Below are 14,088 nucleotides of genomic sequence, written 5' to 3'. Positions count from 1 at the left end.
CATAGGCTGGAAGGATGGCTCAGCAAGTAAGAGCACTTTGGGCTTATCCAAAAGGACCCAGCACCCATATGTTAGCTCACAGCTGTGTATAACGCCAGTCCCAGGAGCTCTGACATGTTCTTTTGGCCTCTTAAAGTGTCAGACCTTCAAGTGGGTGCATAGACATACATTCTAGCATAAAACTCATACGCATAAAATAAAAAGAACATATGACCACAAGTTGGGTTTGTCTCACAAACATGTTATCTAGGCATGGTGGTTTACACATATATCTTTACCCACTGAACCACTTCCCTAACTCTTGCTTAAATGCACTCTTGGACCTGAAAATCCAAATCAATGCCTAATATATTTACCAAAAAAGCAATACTAGCTAGCATTTGCTCTTTTAACTCTACTTTTTAAATTAGTGCATGGCTTAGTAGCATGAAGCAGGAGGATTATCGCATGATCAAGGCCAGCCAAAGCTACAGAGCAATACTCTGTTTCAAAAACAAACAAAATAAATAAAAATGAACAAAAAACTAGTGTACAAGGCCAATTTCTAAATAGAATGTTTGGGGTGGAGAGATGGCTCAGCGGTTAAGAGCACTGACTGCTCTTCCAGAGATCCTGAAATTCCTAGCAACCATATGGTGGCTCATAACCATCTGTAATGGGATCTGGCGCCTTCTTTTGGTATTTCTGAAGACAACAACAATACATAAATTATAAATATAAATATATATTCTAAATGTTTTGTTTGAGGGTAACATATATTGATACAGAAAAAAAGCACCCAGAAGGCTTATTCTTACTTACAACTCCTATAAGCCCAAGTTCCTTTATATATAAAAATATCCTGTTATTCTATCTATCTGCCTGCCTATCTATCTATCTATCTATCTATCTATCTATCTATCTATCTATCTATCTTCCTTCCTTTTTATCTGAGACAAGGTCTCACTGTGTAGTCCAGGCTAGCCTGGAACTCATTATGTAGTCCAGGTTGGCCTTAAATTCACATTGTTTCTTTCACCTCAGTCTTCCGGATGTTGGGATTACAGTGATGAGCACTGTTGAAATGTTCAGGTTGAAACCCATGCACAGGTTGAAAACATCATTTTAGATACAGGAAGTCTACATTTTGCACAGTTCCACTACATACTAATTTTAGCTACAACAGGGTTGGTAATTAATACTAGTCTATCAGAACAATTCAAATTTCAGATTGTTTCAGAAAACTAATCAAGTAATTGCACAAAGAAACTAGTTCTTTAGTCCACAGATCATTATGAAAATAACAGATGTGTACTGTGGTGATCAGTGAACAATTATATAACTCCTTTTAAAGTCTCTCAGTGAATGGTCATCGCAGAGTACAGATGGCAAAGGAAGTAAGTGTGTTACTTCCTTTCCTCTTTGTGACTAGACCATGTGGCATTTTTCAGGATGTTGGTTAGGATAGAAAGGATGCAGATATTTCCGAGAAAATGCCACTAAAAAAAAGGAATCATTAAAGGAACTCTTGGGAAAATTTTCTAATAGATACAAACTTAGAATCACAACCATTTTCTGAGGCACAGAAAAAATGTGGTATATCGTAAGTTATATTGTGGGAAGAAAGCAAGCACAGGTATTGTTCAAACCACTGAGAAGGTTTTGCTTAAAAAACAATTTTGTGTGTTATTTTTGAGACAGGTTCTATTATATAGCTCAGGTTGGCCTTGAACCCTCATCTTTCTGATACCTTCGAAGTGCTGCAATCAGAGGAATATGTCATCACATCCAATGCCCAAAACCTATTTCCCTTTAAATACAAACAAAACACTTTCTCAATGTTACTGGCATTTTAAAGTATAGTATGTGAAATATTACCTTTACATTCTCCTAAATGTACATAGGAAGAGAGCTTTTGTTTTTTGTTTGTTTGTTTGTTTGTTTGTTTTCAAGACAGGGTTTCTCAGTGTAGCTCTGGCTGTCCTGGAACTCACTCTGCAGACCAGGCTGGCCTTGAACTCAGAAATCTGCCTGCCTCTGCCTCCCAAGTGCCGAGACTAAAGGTCACCACTGCCCAGCAGGAAGAGAGCTTTGAGTGTTTTCCTGATGATTAGGATACCTTTGTATTTCAAGTTGTACAATTATTTTTTTAGGTCAGTGGGAAATTAATTCTATTAAAATTTTTGTGTATCTTCTCACACATCTCTCATCTGTTAGGAAATGAATTATGATTCATTTCACTGCAAGTAAAATATTACAAGATATTTGCAGGAAAGTATTACAAATAAACACAAAATTCAAGATGAAATAGGGCCAGGGAGATGACTCTGTGGATAAAATGCTTGCTGACCAAGCCTGACAATTTGAATTCGAATCCCTGGAATGCACCTAAAGCCAGACATTGCACACCTCACCTACTAGCCCAGCTCTACCTTAACATAGGAAGCAGAGATAGAAAAATTTCCAGAAGCCTTTGAGCTGGCTTGCTTGGCATATGTAATATGAACAATAAATACACAAACAAAAAACCCCTGTCTCAACACATGATGGAAAGCAAGAACCAACATCTTAGGTTTCTCTCTGACCTTCATGAACCCAAGCTCTGTGTTTGCACACACATGAACATGCACCCACACACACACATCATACATATAAACACAACAAACAATAAGAAAGACAAAGATAAAACCAATTTTTCCCCTCAGAAATGTTTAGGACCCATAATGTACAAGAATCTAAACAAATGAGCAATTAAGTTCCTTCTGATTATAAATTTCAAAAAAAATGGAGAAAAAAATGGAATGAAATGATGATGTGAAAGAGAATGGGTGTCAGCAGCAATGCTAACCAGTTTGTATAGTTTATTCTGAATAAAATACCCTCTCTGTGCAGTAAATTCTGAGATTAAATTTTAAGATAATCCTTGCACTGAAATGCACTGAGATTAGAAAATGCCCTGACAGTAGAAGCATCTCTTTCCCCAAAGTTTAATAAAATCCTCTTGTACCATGAACCACTGGCTGCACAGTCATTTTTAGATCTCACAGTAATCTATAATTGGAAAGCTATGCTTCAGATAAAGCAAGAGATAACTTTCCCCAAACATCATCAAATAGTACATCTGAAGTGTTTGGACTCACAAGTAACCAGGACCCCATAAACTCTCCTTTTATTAAGAACACTGAATGTTTTTTCCTCTATAATGTGGTTAAACCTGGAGCTGAACTTGAACCATCCCAAACCAAGTTTCTTTAGTACTAAAATCTGTCAATGGGCTTCAACTATGCTTTTAATCAAATCCAAAACTATTCATCCTGGCCTCAAGTTTTTGTCTTTGTGTTTTCCCAGATCTCCATCCCTCAGCCAGGCTCCCAGCTTGCAGTGGGCTGCCCACTCCCTGGCCTCTTTCATCATGAACACATTCAAGTTCTAGCTGTGCTTTTCAAATACTTTCTCCAAGATTCTCTCACAATAGATTTGGGCCCTTTTATACCTGTTCTGTGCGTTTATACCTCTTAGGACACTTTACTGTTCAGTAAATGATCCAATTGTTCTCCCTTGAGTTGTGTTCCATTAAAATTTCTCTCTCTCTCTCTGTCTCTGTCTCTCTGTCTCTCTGTCTCTGTCTCTGTCTCTGTCTCTCTCTCTCTCTCTCTCTCTCTCTCTCTCTCTCTCTCTCTCTCTGTGTGTTGTTGGGAGGGTGTTGCCCTGTGGGGAGAACACTGGCCTAGAATGTGCAAGGCCCTAGTTTCCACCCTAGTACCACAAACCAAACCAAACCAAACCAAACCAAACCAAACCAAACCAAACCATACTTTCTGTGGGTTTTAAGAACTTTTGCCTTCATGGATACTATCCTCCATTAAAAAAAAAAAAAAAAAAGGATAAATTAATAGATTTTTTTTTAAAGAGTCTTAAAAAAACGTCAAAGTTTCCTCGGGAGAGAGGACACAAAAGCAAAGTTTCTTTGACCTTCATAGCTTATTGTTTCCTTCTTACTGAAGAAGTTAAAACATGCTCAGTGACTCACACCTATAACCCTGGCTCTGGAAAGACAGAGGCAGATATTGTTATGGTCTGATCCCACCAGCCTAACTGTAGCCATTTTGTTCCATGCCTGCTAGCTATTTCATACTGTTGCTGTAATACGTCTGCCAGCCATTGACACAGAAAAATAATAACTTGACTCAGAACAGAATCGTGCTGACGACATACCCTGTTATGTTATGTTAAAGTTTGTTAATCTTAAGAAATTACACAAAGCCTCACTTAGGAGCCATCAAGTTAAAGGTCGATATGAGTTGTTATGTCTAAAATACCTTGAGTCAGAGCTAACCACCGAGCAGTACTTCCTGCACCTGCATATAAACTCATTATAGTTTTTGTGTTTTTTTTTCCTTTATAAGCTAACAGACAAAGATGTCCGTTGTCATACTTCAGATAGTTCTGAGCTATGTCCTGAGTCTGACCAGTGTTAGGATACCTGTACAATAAACTATTCTGCTTAACTGAGATCAGTGTTTGTATGGTTTGTGTGGTGATTCCTGAACCCCAACAGAGATATCACCCTTAGTTCTAGACCAGAGATGGAGAGACAGACAGAAGAGAGGCACAGAGACCGAGAGACAGAGCTAGAGAGTCAGAGACAGAAAGAGAGAAGGGGGGAGGGGGGACAGACAGCATTCATGAATGAATGAATGAATGAGAATGAATTAATTCTTCTTCTGTCAGTCAGTCAGGAAGCTCTGTCCAGAGAGGGTCTTAGGCCTTGGGTTGGGCCTGGCTAGTCTTGCCACTCCTCAAGCAAGCAAGCCCTAGTGGCCTTCACCGACCTAGGGAAGGTGATGCAATTCTCAGGTTGCCCCCTCGAACCTGTCCAGAGAACTGACCTAAGTGTGTTCTCAAACCAACTTCTGAGGCGCCATCTTGACTCCTAAGCCCTTCAGTTTTTTTCCTTTGCCCAGAGGCCTGAAGATCGAGCATTACTACCTGCCAGTCAGGCTGTCTGCTCCTGGAGAGCATGCCATCTCTGGCAAAGCAGAAGGAGATACCTCAAGAGAACTCCCTCAGGCACTGCCCTTCAGATACGGTCACTTCAGGGGTCCCCTCTCAGGCACCTCGGGCATTATATTTCAGTTATCTTACCTCAGGCTCCGCTCCCTCAAGAGTCCACCTCAGATGCCTTCCCCTGGGCTACTCCCTCAGGCTTTCCCGCCTGGTTATCCCCTCTCCACCAAACAAAAGCATAGCTCTGGCGCTCAAAAGCTCCAGCCTAGAACCTTGGTCGCTCACTTAGTCAACTATTTTATTCAGTTAGCAGGTACGCCTTCAGACACCCAATTGGGGTCCCCCTCAGACGTTCACCTCATGTTCCTTCAGGAGTCTCTTTCTGGGGGCAACCCGTCGTCAAGCCACCCTCCCCCCTTCCCTCCTCCCCTCCCCCCACCCCCTTTCTGGCAGCTCTCTCAGGCGAATCTTTCCTCAGGTACCCGCAAAAGGGAGTTCCACCTTTCTCTTCAGGTAGCACCCTCAGCCCACCCACTCCTCGCATCTCAGAAGTTCCCGTCACTCACCCCGAGCTCAGCACTGACATGCCTTCCGCAGGCTCAGCCTCTACTAGAACCTTCTCCTCCGCAGCCTTCCTCCGAGAGGCTTCTCCCGCCAGCTACCGCCTCCTCTGACTTTCACCCCAGGAGCCCTGCCCACTGACTTCCTCTCTTATAGGGACCGCCCCCTGTAGGCCCGCCCCTCCCCGAGGCTCCTCCCACTGAGGCTTTTTCCCTCTGGGACTTCCGCTCAGGCTCCTCCAGTTCAGATACCTCTAGATGGTGCCACCTATGGCTCCTGAATTGGAGGCCATCTCACTGCACACGCCCCTCACCCGCACTCCCGACCTCGGGGATCACTCAGCTTCATTCCTGGAGTAGTCGCTCAAGTTCTAAGGTGTCCTGAGCAGTCCTCTATGGTCCATGAGCGGTTGTAGTGAAGAGAAACTTTCCTTCGTTGTCCCCTCCACGCTGTCGAACACAGACGCAACACTCGACTGTGTTCTCGCCTTTAACCTTTCGTGTCCACAACTTTACTCAGTTGGCCAACTCTTACTCAGTAAGCCCTGGTGGTGAGCACACTGTACCATGCAGTACGCTATGATTTGGGTATGGAAGTACACAAACAATGGCTATCACATCCCCTGTCCCCTCGTAAAAGAAAATTGCCTTTTTGGGACACTGGCTCTGTTGTTCTTTGGTCTTACAGGTGCATGACCCCAGGCCTGATCCAATGGCATTTGTTAATGCATTGCTAATGTATTTGTTAATGTAATGTATGTCTCAACTTGGATTGTAAGAATATTAGAATTATTTTTACTTTTCTTCATCTTTTATGAAATAATTAAGGAAAATACTATTAAACAGATATTCTAGACGGAGGCTGAAGTAAAAGGATTTTAATGAGTTAAGTGGGACAGATTTAGAGTCTGTCTATGAGAAGTTTCTTTGAGGTTAAAAAAAAGATGGTCTCATTGCTTTATTTCTTTTGTTTTTGCCTTTAAAAAATTTTATTCAGTGTTATTTTACGTGTTGTGAGTGTTTTTATCTGCATACTGTGTGTGCAGTGCCTGAGGAAGCCAGAAGGGGGCCCTGGATGCTCTGCAACTGGAGTTACAGATGGTTCTTGACCACAACGTAGGTGCTGTGAAGGAACCCAGGTCTTTTGTAACTAGCACTCTTAACTGCTGATCACCTTTCTAGCCTCTGCTTTTGCTTTTTTGAGACTGAATCTCTCGTCCTTGAACTCATGTTACTCAGGTAATCCTCCTGTCTCAACCTTCTTGAATATTGTGATTACAAGTGTGAGCTCTACAACTTGGCTTATAACGCCTATTCTTTTTCTTTCCTTTTTTCCTCTTCTCGCCACCTCCCTTCCTCCCTCTCCCTCCCTTCCTCTCTCCCTCCTTCCTCCCTCCCTCTCTCCTACTCTCCCTTTCCTTCTCTCTCTTCCCTCCAGAGATCGATACAAAGCAAGTTCTCTTCCACTGGCGACATCCCCAGTGCCCAACTTGAGCCTTTAAGCTTTTAGAAACTAATCCTAAGGAAATTCTCAAAGGAGACAAAAATGTACATGAAATCATTAATTACAAAGCAAACTAAAGTGAAAATAATCAAAGTAGAGCAATGGCTTAACAATAACAATATATTCACTTGTAGGAGACTATATGGATCTTAAAATCTGGATTTATAGGAATTTCTGGTGGGATGTATTAAATCATGATTGATCGAATTGATGTGGAAATAAAAGGAAGTGGAGCACAATCTTTACATGAGAAGAATTGTTCTTTGATCAGAACAACTGAGTGCATGTTGTGTCAATCAATCCCGATCTAACCTGATGGTAAATGTTTTGGGGCCTGGGATTTGATTTCAACCTATCTACAAACTAATAGCCTGTAACTATACCATAATGACATAAGAATCTCAGTCAGAAACAAAAGACTTTGTTATCCATGGCCCAGCAAGGACCATCAGGTTATTTTTAGGGATTCCTTTGACTTTCAAGTTCCATGGGAGTCATGCACTATGGAGCAGAAGGCTGCTGTGCCTGCAGTGGGCTTGAATGACTCTTTTATGTGTGTACATGTATGTGTGTGTGTGTATATATATATATATTGATTAATATATATGTATGTATATATAAGTATATGTAACTGCAAAGATTTAAGGTTTGCACTAAGAACTATGAACTTAATTCTATATGGTATTACAGATTATTCACAGTTTTGGTGAGAATGATACTGCAAAAATATCGATTCAAGGTAGATGGAAGGGAAATAAGAAAGTCCAAGTAGATCAATCCAATAGAACCTTCTTCAATAATAGAAATGTTCTACATCTTCATTGTCTAACACGACAACGCTAAATGAGAGTAGTTCTGATAACAGTGTTAATAAATGACAGCAGGACAAATGGCAGGACTGATAAGTTATGCATTTATTCATCCATTCAAAAATAGTAAACACTGTACAGGTACTGTGCTAGGTAGAGAAGAGATGGCAACAAGAAAACGTAATTCTTACCAGAGAGTTTATATGCTAGTGGGAGGAGTCACCCAGTGAGTTATCAGGTGAAAACATGATATATGAGATGTTGTCAAGAAAGTTAGTAAATGCAGCAGGTACCACCTACATTTCACATGTAAGGAAACTAACTGAGTGTCTTCTCTCCAAAAGAGCCACACACACAATGATGCTTCTCAGTGTGTGCATCTCATTGGCATGTGTACTCTGATCCAGCAGGTCTGCAATTCTGTAACTTGTCTAGTGACACCCAAGGTTACTGGTCCCACTGTACTTTGAGTGGATAAGATACATACTTTTTCTAGGTTTGCCAAGTGACAGAAACTGTTCCTTTAACTAGTTTGCTCTAACTCTGAATTCTGACTTCTTTCACTGCAACTGAATGTCGTTCTCCAAAGCCACTATCAAGCTTCAAGAAAATAGCTGAGGGGCTGGAGAGATGGCTCTCCTAGAGGACCTGGGGTTTGATTCTTAGCACCCACATGGCAGCTCACAACTGTCTGTAACTCCAGTTCCAGGAGATCTGGCCTCAGTGCGCACCAGGCAAGCACAAGGTATACAGACATACATGCAGGCAAAACACCCACACATATAAAATAATAAAATAAAATAAATTAAAAAGGACAGAGCTGAATGTTGGTCGAAATGGGCTGAGGAATTTGTTGTGAGACATGGCTGTACAGTATTACTCTTAAAGAAAACTAAAAGCAAAGGAAAATATGTAAACCACCCTGTAATCTGAGAAGGAATATGAGGTATGAACATTTTTGTGAGGAAGTAATGCTTAAGAAATTAATAATCCAGAATGGATTAACAAAGCTTTGGGGGTTTGAATGGCCCCCAGAAGTTCATATATTTGAATGCTTAGTCAGCAGGGAGTGGCACTATTTGAAAGGATTAGAAGGATTAGGAGGTGTGGTCTTGTTGGAGGAATTGTGTCACTGTGGGTGGTCTCTGTGGTCTCAAAAGCTCATGCCAAGCCCAAGCATGTTCTCTCTCTCTCTCTCTCTCTCTCTCTCTCTCTCTCTCTCTCTCTCTCTCTGTGTGTGTGTCATCTACAGATCAGGATGTAGCTCTTAGCTATTGCTCCATTGCCTGCCTGTGTGCTGCCATGCTCTCCACCATGATGATAATGGACTAGCCCTCTGAATCTGTCAGCAGCCCCCCAGTTAAATGCTTCCTTTATAAGATTTCCCCTGATCAGGGTGCCTTTTCATAGCAATAGAACAGTGACTAGGACAAAAGCAAATGCTTGTTTTCCCAAAATTTAAAGGTTTGTACTTGCTTTTGACCATTACAAAGCATTAGTAACACCATAAGGGAAGCGAATGAGATGCATGGCCCAGGAGTGAAGACAGAGCCCAGACCTCAAAAGATATAAGGGTTTGCATGAGATAATGAGACCTGGGAAGGAAGGAAAAGGCTAGCGAAGGAAACTTGAGGAGAGAGCACATGGTAAGCTGACAAAAGGGCAGGAAGAGACTCACGGCGCTAAAGAAGAGATTCCTCCCAGCTCTGTGCAAATGTACCAGCATATACTTCAAAATGTCAGAAGCATCCATGGTCATAAATCTAGTAATTATATTTGGAAGTGTTTGAACAGGTAAAGAATTCACGATGACATATGATATAATTGTAGGGTGCTTTTTACTCTCTTAAACCCTGAGAGAGGGAAATAAACACATCAACTATTACTACTTAACTCCTGAATTCACAAAGAGCATCTTCCTTTCCTGACCATTTTCAAAGATCATCTTCCTTTTTAAAAAATTTTTAATTTGTTTTATTTATCCACTTCTCTTCTCCCTCTTGCTCTGCTCGCTCTGGGCCCTGCTTGCTCTGGCCCAAAGTACACTGTAGGTGTCTTCAGACACCCATATGAGGGCATCAGGTCTCATTACAGATGGTTGTGAGCCACCATGTGGTTGTTGGGATTTGAGCTCATGACCTCCTGAAGAGCAGTCGGTGCTCTTAACCACTGAGCCATCTCACCAGCCCTTATTTGTTTATTTTAAGATCTATTTTATTTTGTGTGTGTGAATGTTTTACCTGCATGTATATCTGTGCATAACAAGCATGCTTGGTGCCTGAGGAAGTAAGTGCTTAGCCTTCATGTGGGTGCTGGGAATTGAACCTGGGTTCTTCGGAAGAGTAACACGGGCTCCTAACCAGCGAGCCAACTTTCCAGCCCCACAAATATCATTTTTTAGAACTGGCTTGATTGAAGTCTTGAGTACAGAAAGGAAACAAGATTTGCTAGAAGAAAGCCATGACAGACCACATTGCCTTCGTGAGCTGTGCACCTAATGGGAGTGTGATCAAGACTAGAGAGTTGGTCAGACTTTGCTCAGGAACTCTTCTCAGAAAGCAAATACTTATTAAGAGAGAGACCTCCTTAGGAGACAGAACAGTGTATGATGAACTGAAGCAGTCTTCAGCCTGAGTTAGTGAAAGTCCTCACTGCACACAGACAACATGAATACTGTTCTAGACCTCCATTCTACAGGTGACTAAGAGAGGCTTACTCATTCATCATCATTCCAACTCAGTTGTTCTGAGTATTAATTAACGCTGACACACAAAAAAAGAGAGGAGTGCATTTCTGCATGCCCAGATTTGTTATCTGGTCACTACTTAGATGTGCTGTTGGGTTATAAAGTACCTATTGTGTGCACAGCACAAACAGAATATAATTCTGCAATTTTAGAAAGGGCATCAGTGATGCTTCCAGCTTGTCTTCAGTTGTTATTCTTGATTTATGATTCCATCAGTTGCTGTGATAAAAGACCATGACCAAAAATGACTTATGGAAGTGTTTATTTTGGCTCATGTTTCCAGAGGGAGAGTCTATAATGGCGGGGCAGGCATGGTAGCAGGTGATTGGATCAGGAAGCCGAGAAATCACATCTTCAGGTATACCCAGAAAGCAGGGTAAAGGGCACGGAGGCTATAAGCTCCCAAAGCCAGCCTGTGACATACCTCCTCCAGCAAGGCAGCGCCTCCTACAGTTTCAGCAGCCTCCCTAAATAGTGCCACAAACTGGGGACCAAGTGTTCAAATACCTGAGCCTATGGAGAACATAGCTCACTCAAACCACCATAATAATTATGTAACTTTTACAAATTCTTAATAGTTTTTGCTTATTAATTATCATCATCTTGTTGTAAATTATCTAGTTAGTCCTAGGCAAATTGATAGATGTTTATTTACATCCCAAGTTCTCTCTCTCTTAAAAAAGTTATCTCTGTGTATGTGTGAGTGAATGCCATGTGTATGTGGGGGCAGAGGAGGGAAGACAGTGTTGAGTCTCTTGCTGGCAGAGTTACAGGCAGTTATGAGTTGCTTTGACATGGGTGCTGGGAACCAAACTCAGGTACTTTATTAGAGGAGCAAATTCTCATAACCACTGAGCTAGCTCTCAAACCCACTGAGTTCTCTCTTAGCTATTCCATAATATATGTTTATTATGGTTCAAGCAGGAATTTTTTCTTTTTATTGGATATTTTATTTACATTTAAGATGTAAATCCCCTTACCCCATTCTCCCCCACCCCTGCCCAGGAATTCCCTATCCCATCCCCCCTCCTCCTGCTTCTATGAGGATGTGCCCCCACTCCCCCCCACCTCCCCACCCTCAAATTCCCCCACACTGGGCATCCAGCCTTCATATGAGCAAGTCTCTCCTCTCCCATCTATACCCAACAAGGCCATCCTCCCCTTCATGTACAGATGGAGTCATGGGTCCCTCCCTATGTGCTCCCAGACTGGTGGTTTAGACTCTGGGGAGCTCTGGTCGGTTGGTATTGTTGCTGTCCTCATGGGGCTGCAAACCCTTTCAGCCCCTTCAGTCTTCTCTCTCACTCCTCCATTGGGAACCCCTTGATCAGTTCAATGGTTAGCTGTGAGCATCCGCCTCTGAATATGTCAGACTCTGTCAGACATCTAAGGTGACAGCTATCTCAGGCTCCTGTCGGCACCAAGCAGGAATTTTTAAGTAGTAATTCTTCATAGCTTTATCAACAAAGCAGGTTATAATTAAAGCTGTTTATAATTGTATGCTATTTAAATAATTCACAACACCATATCAAGTTAAATATAATAAAATGCTGAATTTAAACATGCTGTTTGGTAACATACAGATTGCATGCATAAGCTCATACTACAACCTATACTTTCCCCCCCTTTTTTTGATCATTACCACTAAATTCTCTTTTTCAAATTGAAAGTGAGGGTTGGTAAAGGGCTTATTGACATACCTAAGCAGGTAGAAGCTTTTAAAAGCTAAAAACTGCCTGTGTGTGGGAAGTCTGTCAACTCTGCATCTGAGCAAATCCCAACACAGTTTTCCCATTGCATACCCCTGGGAATAGTAACTTCTGCTTTAGGTATTCCTTCCAGGATGCCGAGGACATGATATGAAATTATATGTAAAACATCTGGTAAGTGCAAGTTCCTTCTGACAGGAGGAAGTTACTTCATATGTCAGAGTCCTGCCCCAAACCACAGCTGCTGTAGAAAACCTGGGCACTTGGCTCCTTAAAGGCTGCCTAAAAATGAGGTAGATTTACGTGTAGATCAGTGACCTGGTACCACTCCAGGTCTCCTCCATTGTGTGTATCTCTGCATTCTCCTCTCAAATACACAGTGGTCATTCCTGACTCTGGCCAGCACACTTCCTGGTCACCTTAGTTCTTATTTTAAAGACTGTGAGTCTTAATTTTATTTCACGTGTGTAGGAGAGAGAGAAGAGAGAGAGAGAGAGAGAGAGAGAGAGAGAGAGAGAGAGAGAGAGAGAGAGAGAGAGAGAGAGAGAAGCAACCGCATTTGCTCTCTTCTTCCTATTGCAGATGCACTGTGACCAGACGTCTCAGTTTTTTACCACTCTGCTTTTCCAACATGGTGGACTATATCTTCCAACCCTTCTTTAAGTTAGTGCTTAGTAATGAGAAAAGTAATTAATCTACTTCTAAGTATATTTGCATTTTAATTCATTTATTGTGTGTATGTGTTTTGGGGGCCATTAGTACCAAGGCGTGCATGTAGAAGTCAGAGGACCATCTGAGAGAGTGGATTCTCTGCTTTCCAAGTTGTGGGGTCCTGGAGAGAGGGTAGTTGTGAAATCCAACTCAGATGTCAAGTTTAGCAGCGGGCGCCTTTACCCACTGAGCCATCTTGCAGGAACAAAGAAATACTTCTGAAAAATCTGGTGTCTGCACTCATACTTACATATTTTCCCTAGTATTTCATATATGCTCCTAGTAGTACAGATATGGATATTTGGGGATTTGAAGCAACTGCTACAAATTCACTAGTGGCTCCAGGCCTAGGAACGCTTCCATCCTTCTGAGGAAGAAACCCACACCTACACCTGTCCTAGCTCCGCCTACACCTGGGTTGGGCCTCTCTTCCTCGTCCCGCCTCCACTCAATTTTGACTGGCAATAGGAAGAAATCGGTTCTCCATTGGTTCCTTTGTGAGTGGGAGGAGTCGGGTTGTGTTTCATCTCACCGCTGCAGGCCGAGCTTGGCCGAGGGTACCCGAGAGGGGCCGAGGCCCGCGTTGTAGCGGTACTGAGTAGAGGCTGCGGGACGCGCCCCACCCGGCGCCAGGCGGAGCCAGAGATGCTGGCCAGGGCCGAGCGGCCCCGCCCGGGCCCCCGGCCGCCTCCGGTCTCTCCCTTCCCGCCGCCACCGCCGCCGCCGCTGCTGCTGCTGCTGCTGCTGCTGGCGATGCTGAGCGCCCCGGTGTGCGGCCGCGTCCCACGCTCGGTACCCAGAACCTCGCTGCCCATCTCCGGTAAGATGCAGGGACCCTTGTCCTCAGCCCTTTGCACGGTGCCCTGCCCTTGCCAGCAGGTGCCCACACCCACCTGCCCTGCTAAGCCCAGTGGCAGCATCTAGGGCCCCTCTGCACGGTGCACACCCCTTTGGGACCAAGGCTGAGACCTCTACCCTGTGTACCTTTCCATCTCATCTCATCTCATCCCACCCCACTCCATCCCACCTGTCCCACCCCCAACCTGGCCTCGCACCTCAGCTC

At 43.0% G+C, this 14,088-nt stretch overlaps 2 protein-coding genes across 3 annotated transcripts in view; one reads left to right on the top strand and one right to left on the bottom strand.

The window, feature by feature from the left end:
• The window catches only part of M1ap (meiosis 1 associated protein), an 84,609-nt gene extending 78,930 nt beyond the window's left edge, over window positions 1–5,679 (bottom strand). The window contains exon 1 of the mRNA XM_034512541.2: window positions 5,553–5,679. The gene's annotated coding sequence lies outside the window, so the exon portion shown is untranslated. The remainder of the gene's footprint in view (window positions 1–5,552) is intronic.
• A 7,851-nt stretch (window positions 5,680–13,530) lies between these two features.
• The window catches only part of Sema4f (ssemaphorin 4F), a 28,585-nt gene continuing 28,027 nt past the window's right edge, over window positions 13,531–14,088 (top strand). The window contains exon 1 of one of the 2 annotated variants that reach the window (XM_034512559.2): window positions 13,531–13,845. In XM_034512559.2, coding sequence (XP_034368450.1) covers window positions 13,671–13,845 — 175 coding nt within the window. In that variant the 5' untranslated portion in view covers window positions 13,531–13,670. The remainder of the gene's footprint in view (window positions 13,846–14,088) is intronic. The other variant, XM_076939935.1, reaches the window with a different exon arrangement.

This window comes from Arvicanthis niloticus, chromosome 9 (genome assembly GCF_011762505.2).
Source record: "Arvicanthis niloticus isolate mArvNil1 chromosome 9, mArvNil1.pat.X, whole genome shotgun sequence".
NCBI lineage: Eukaryota > Metazoa > Chordata > Mammalia > Rodentia > Muridae > Arvicanthis > Arvicanthis niloticus.
This window is presented reverse-complemented; position numbering and strand designations above follow the sequence as displayed.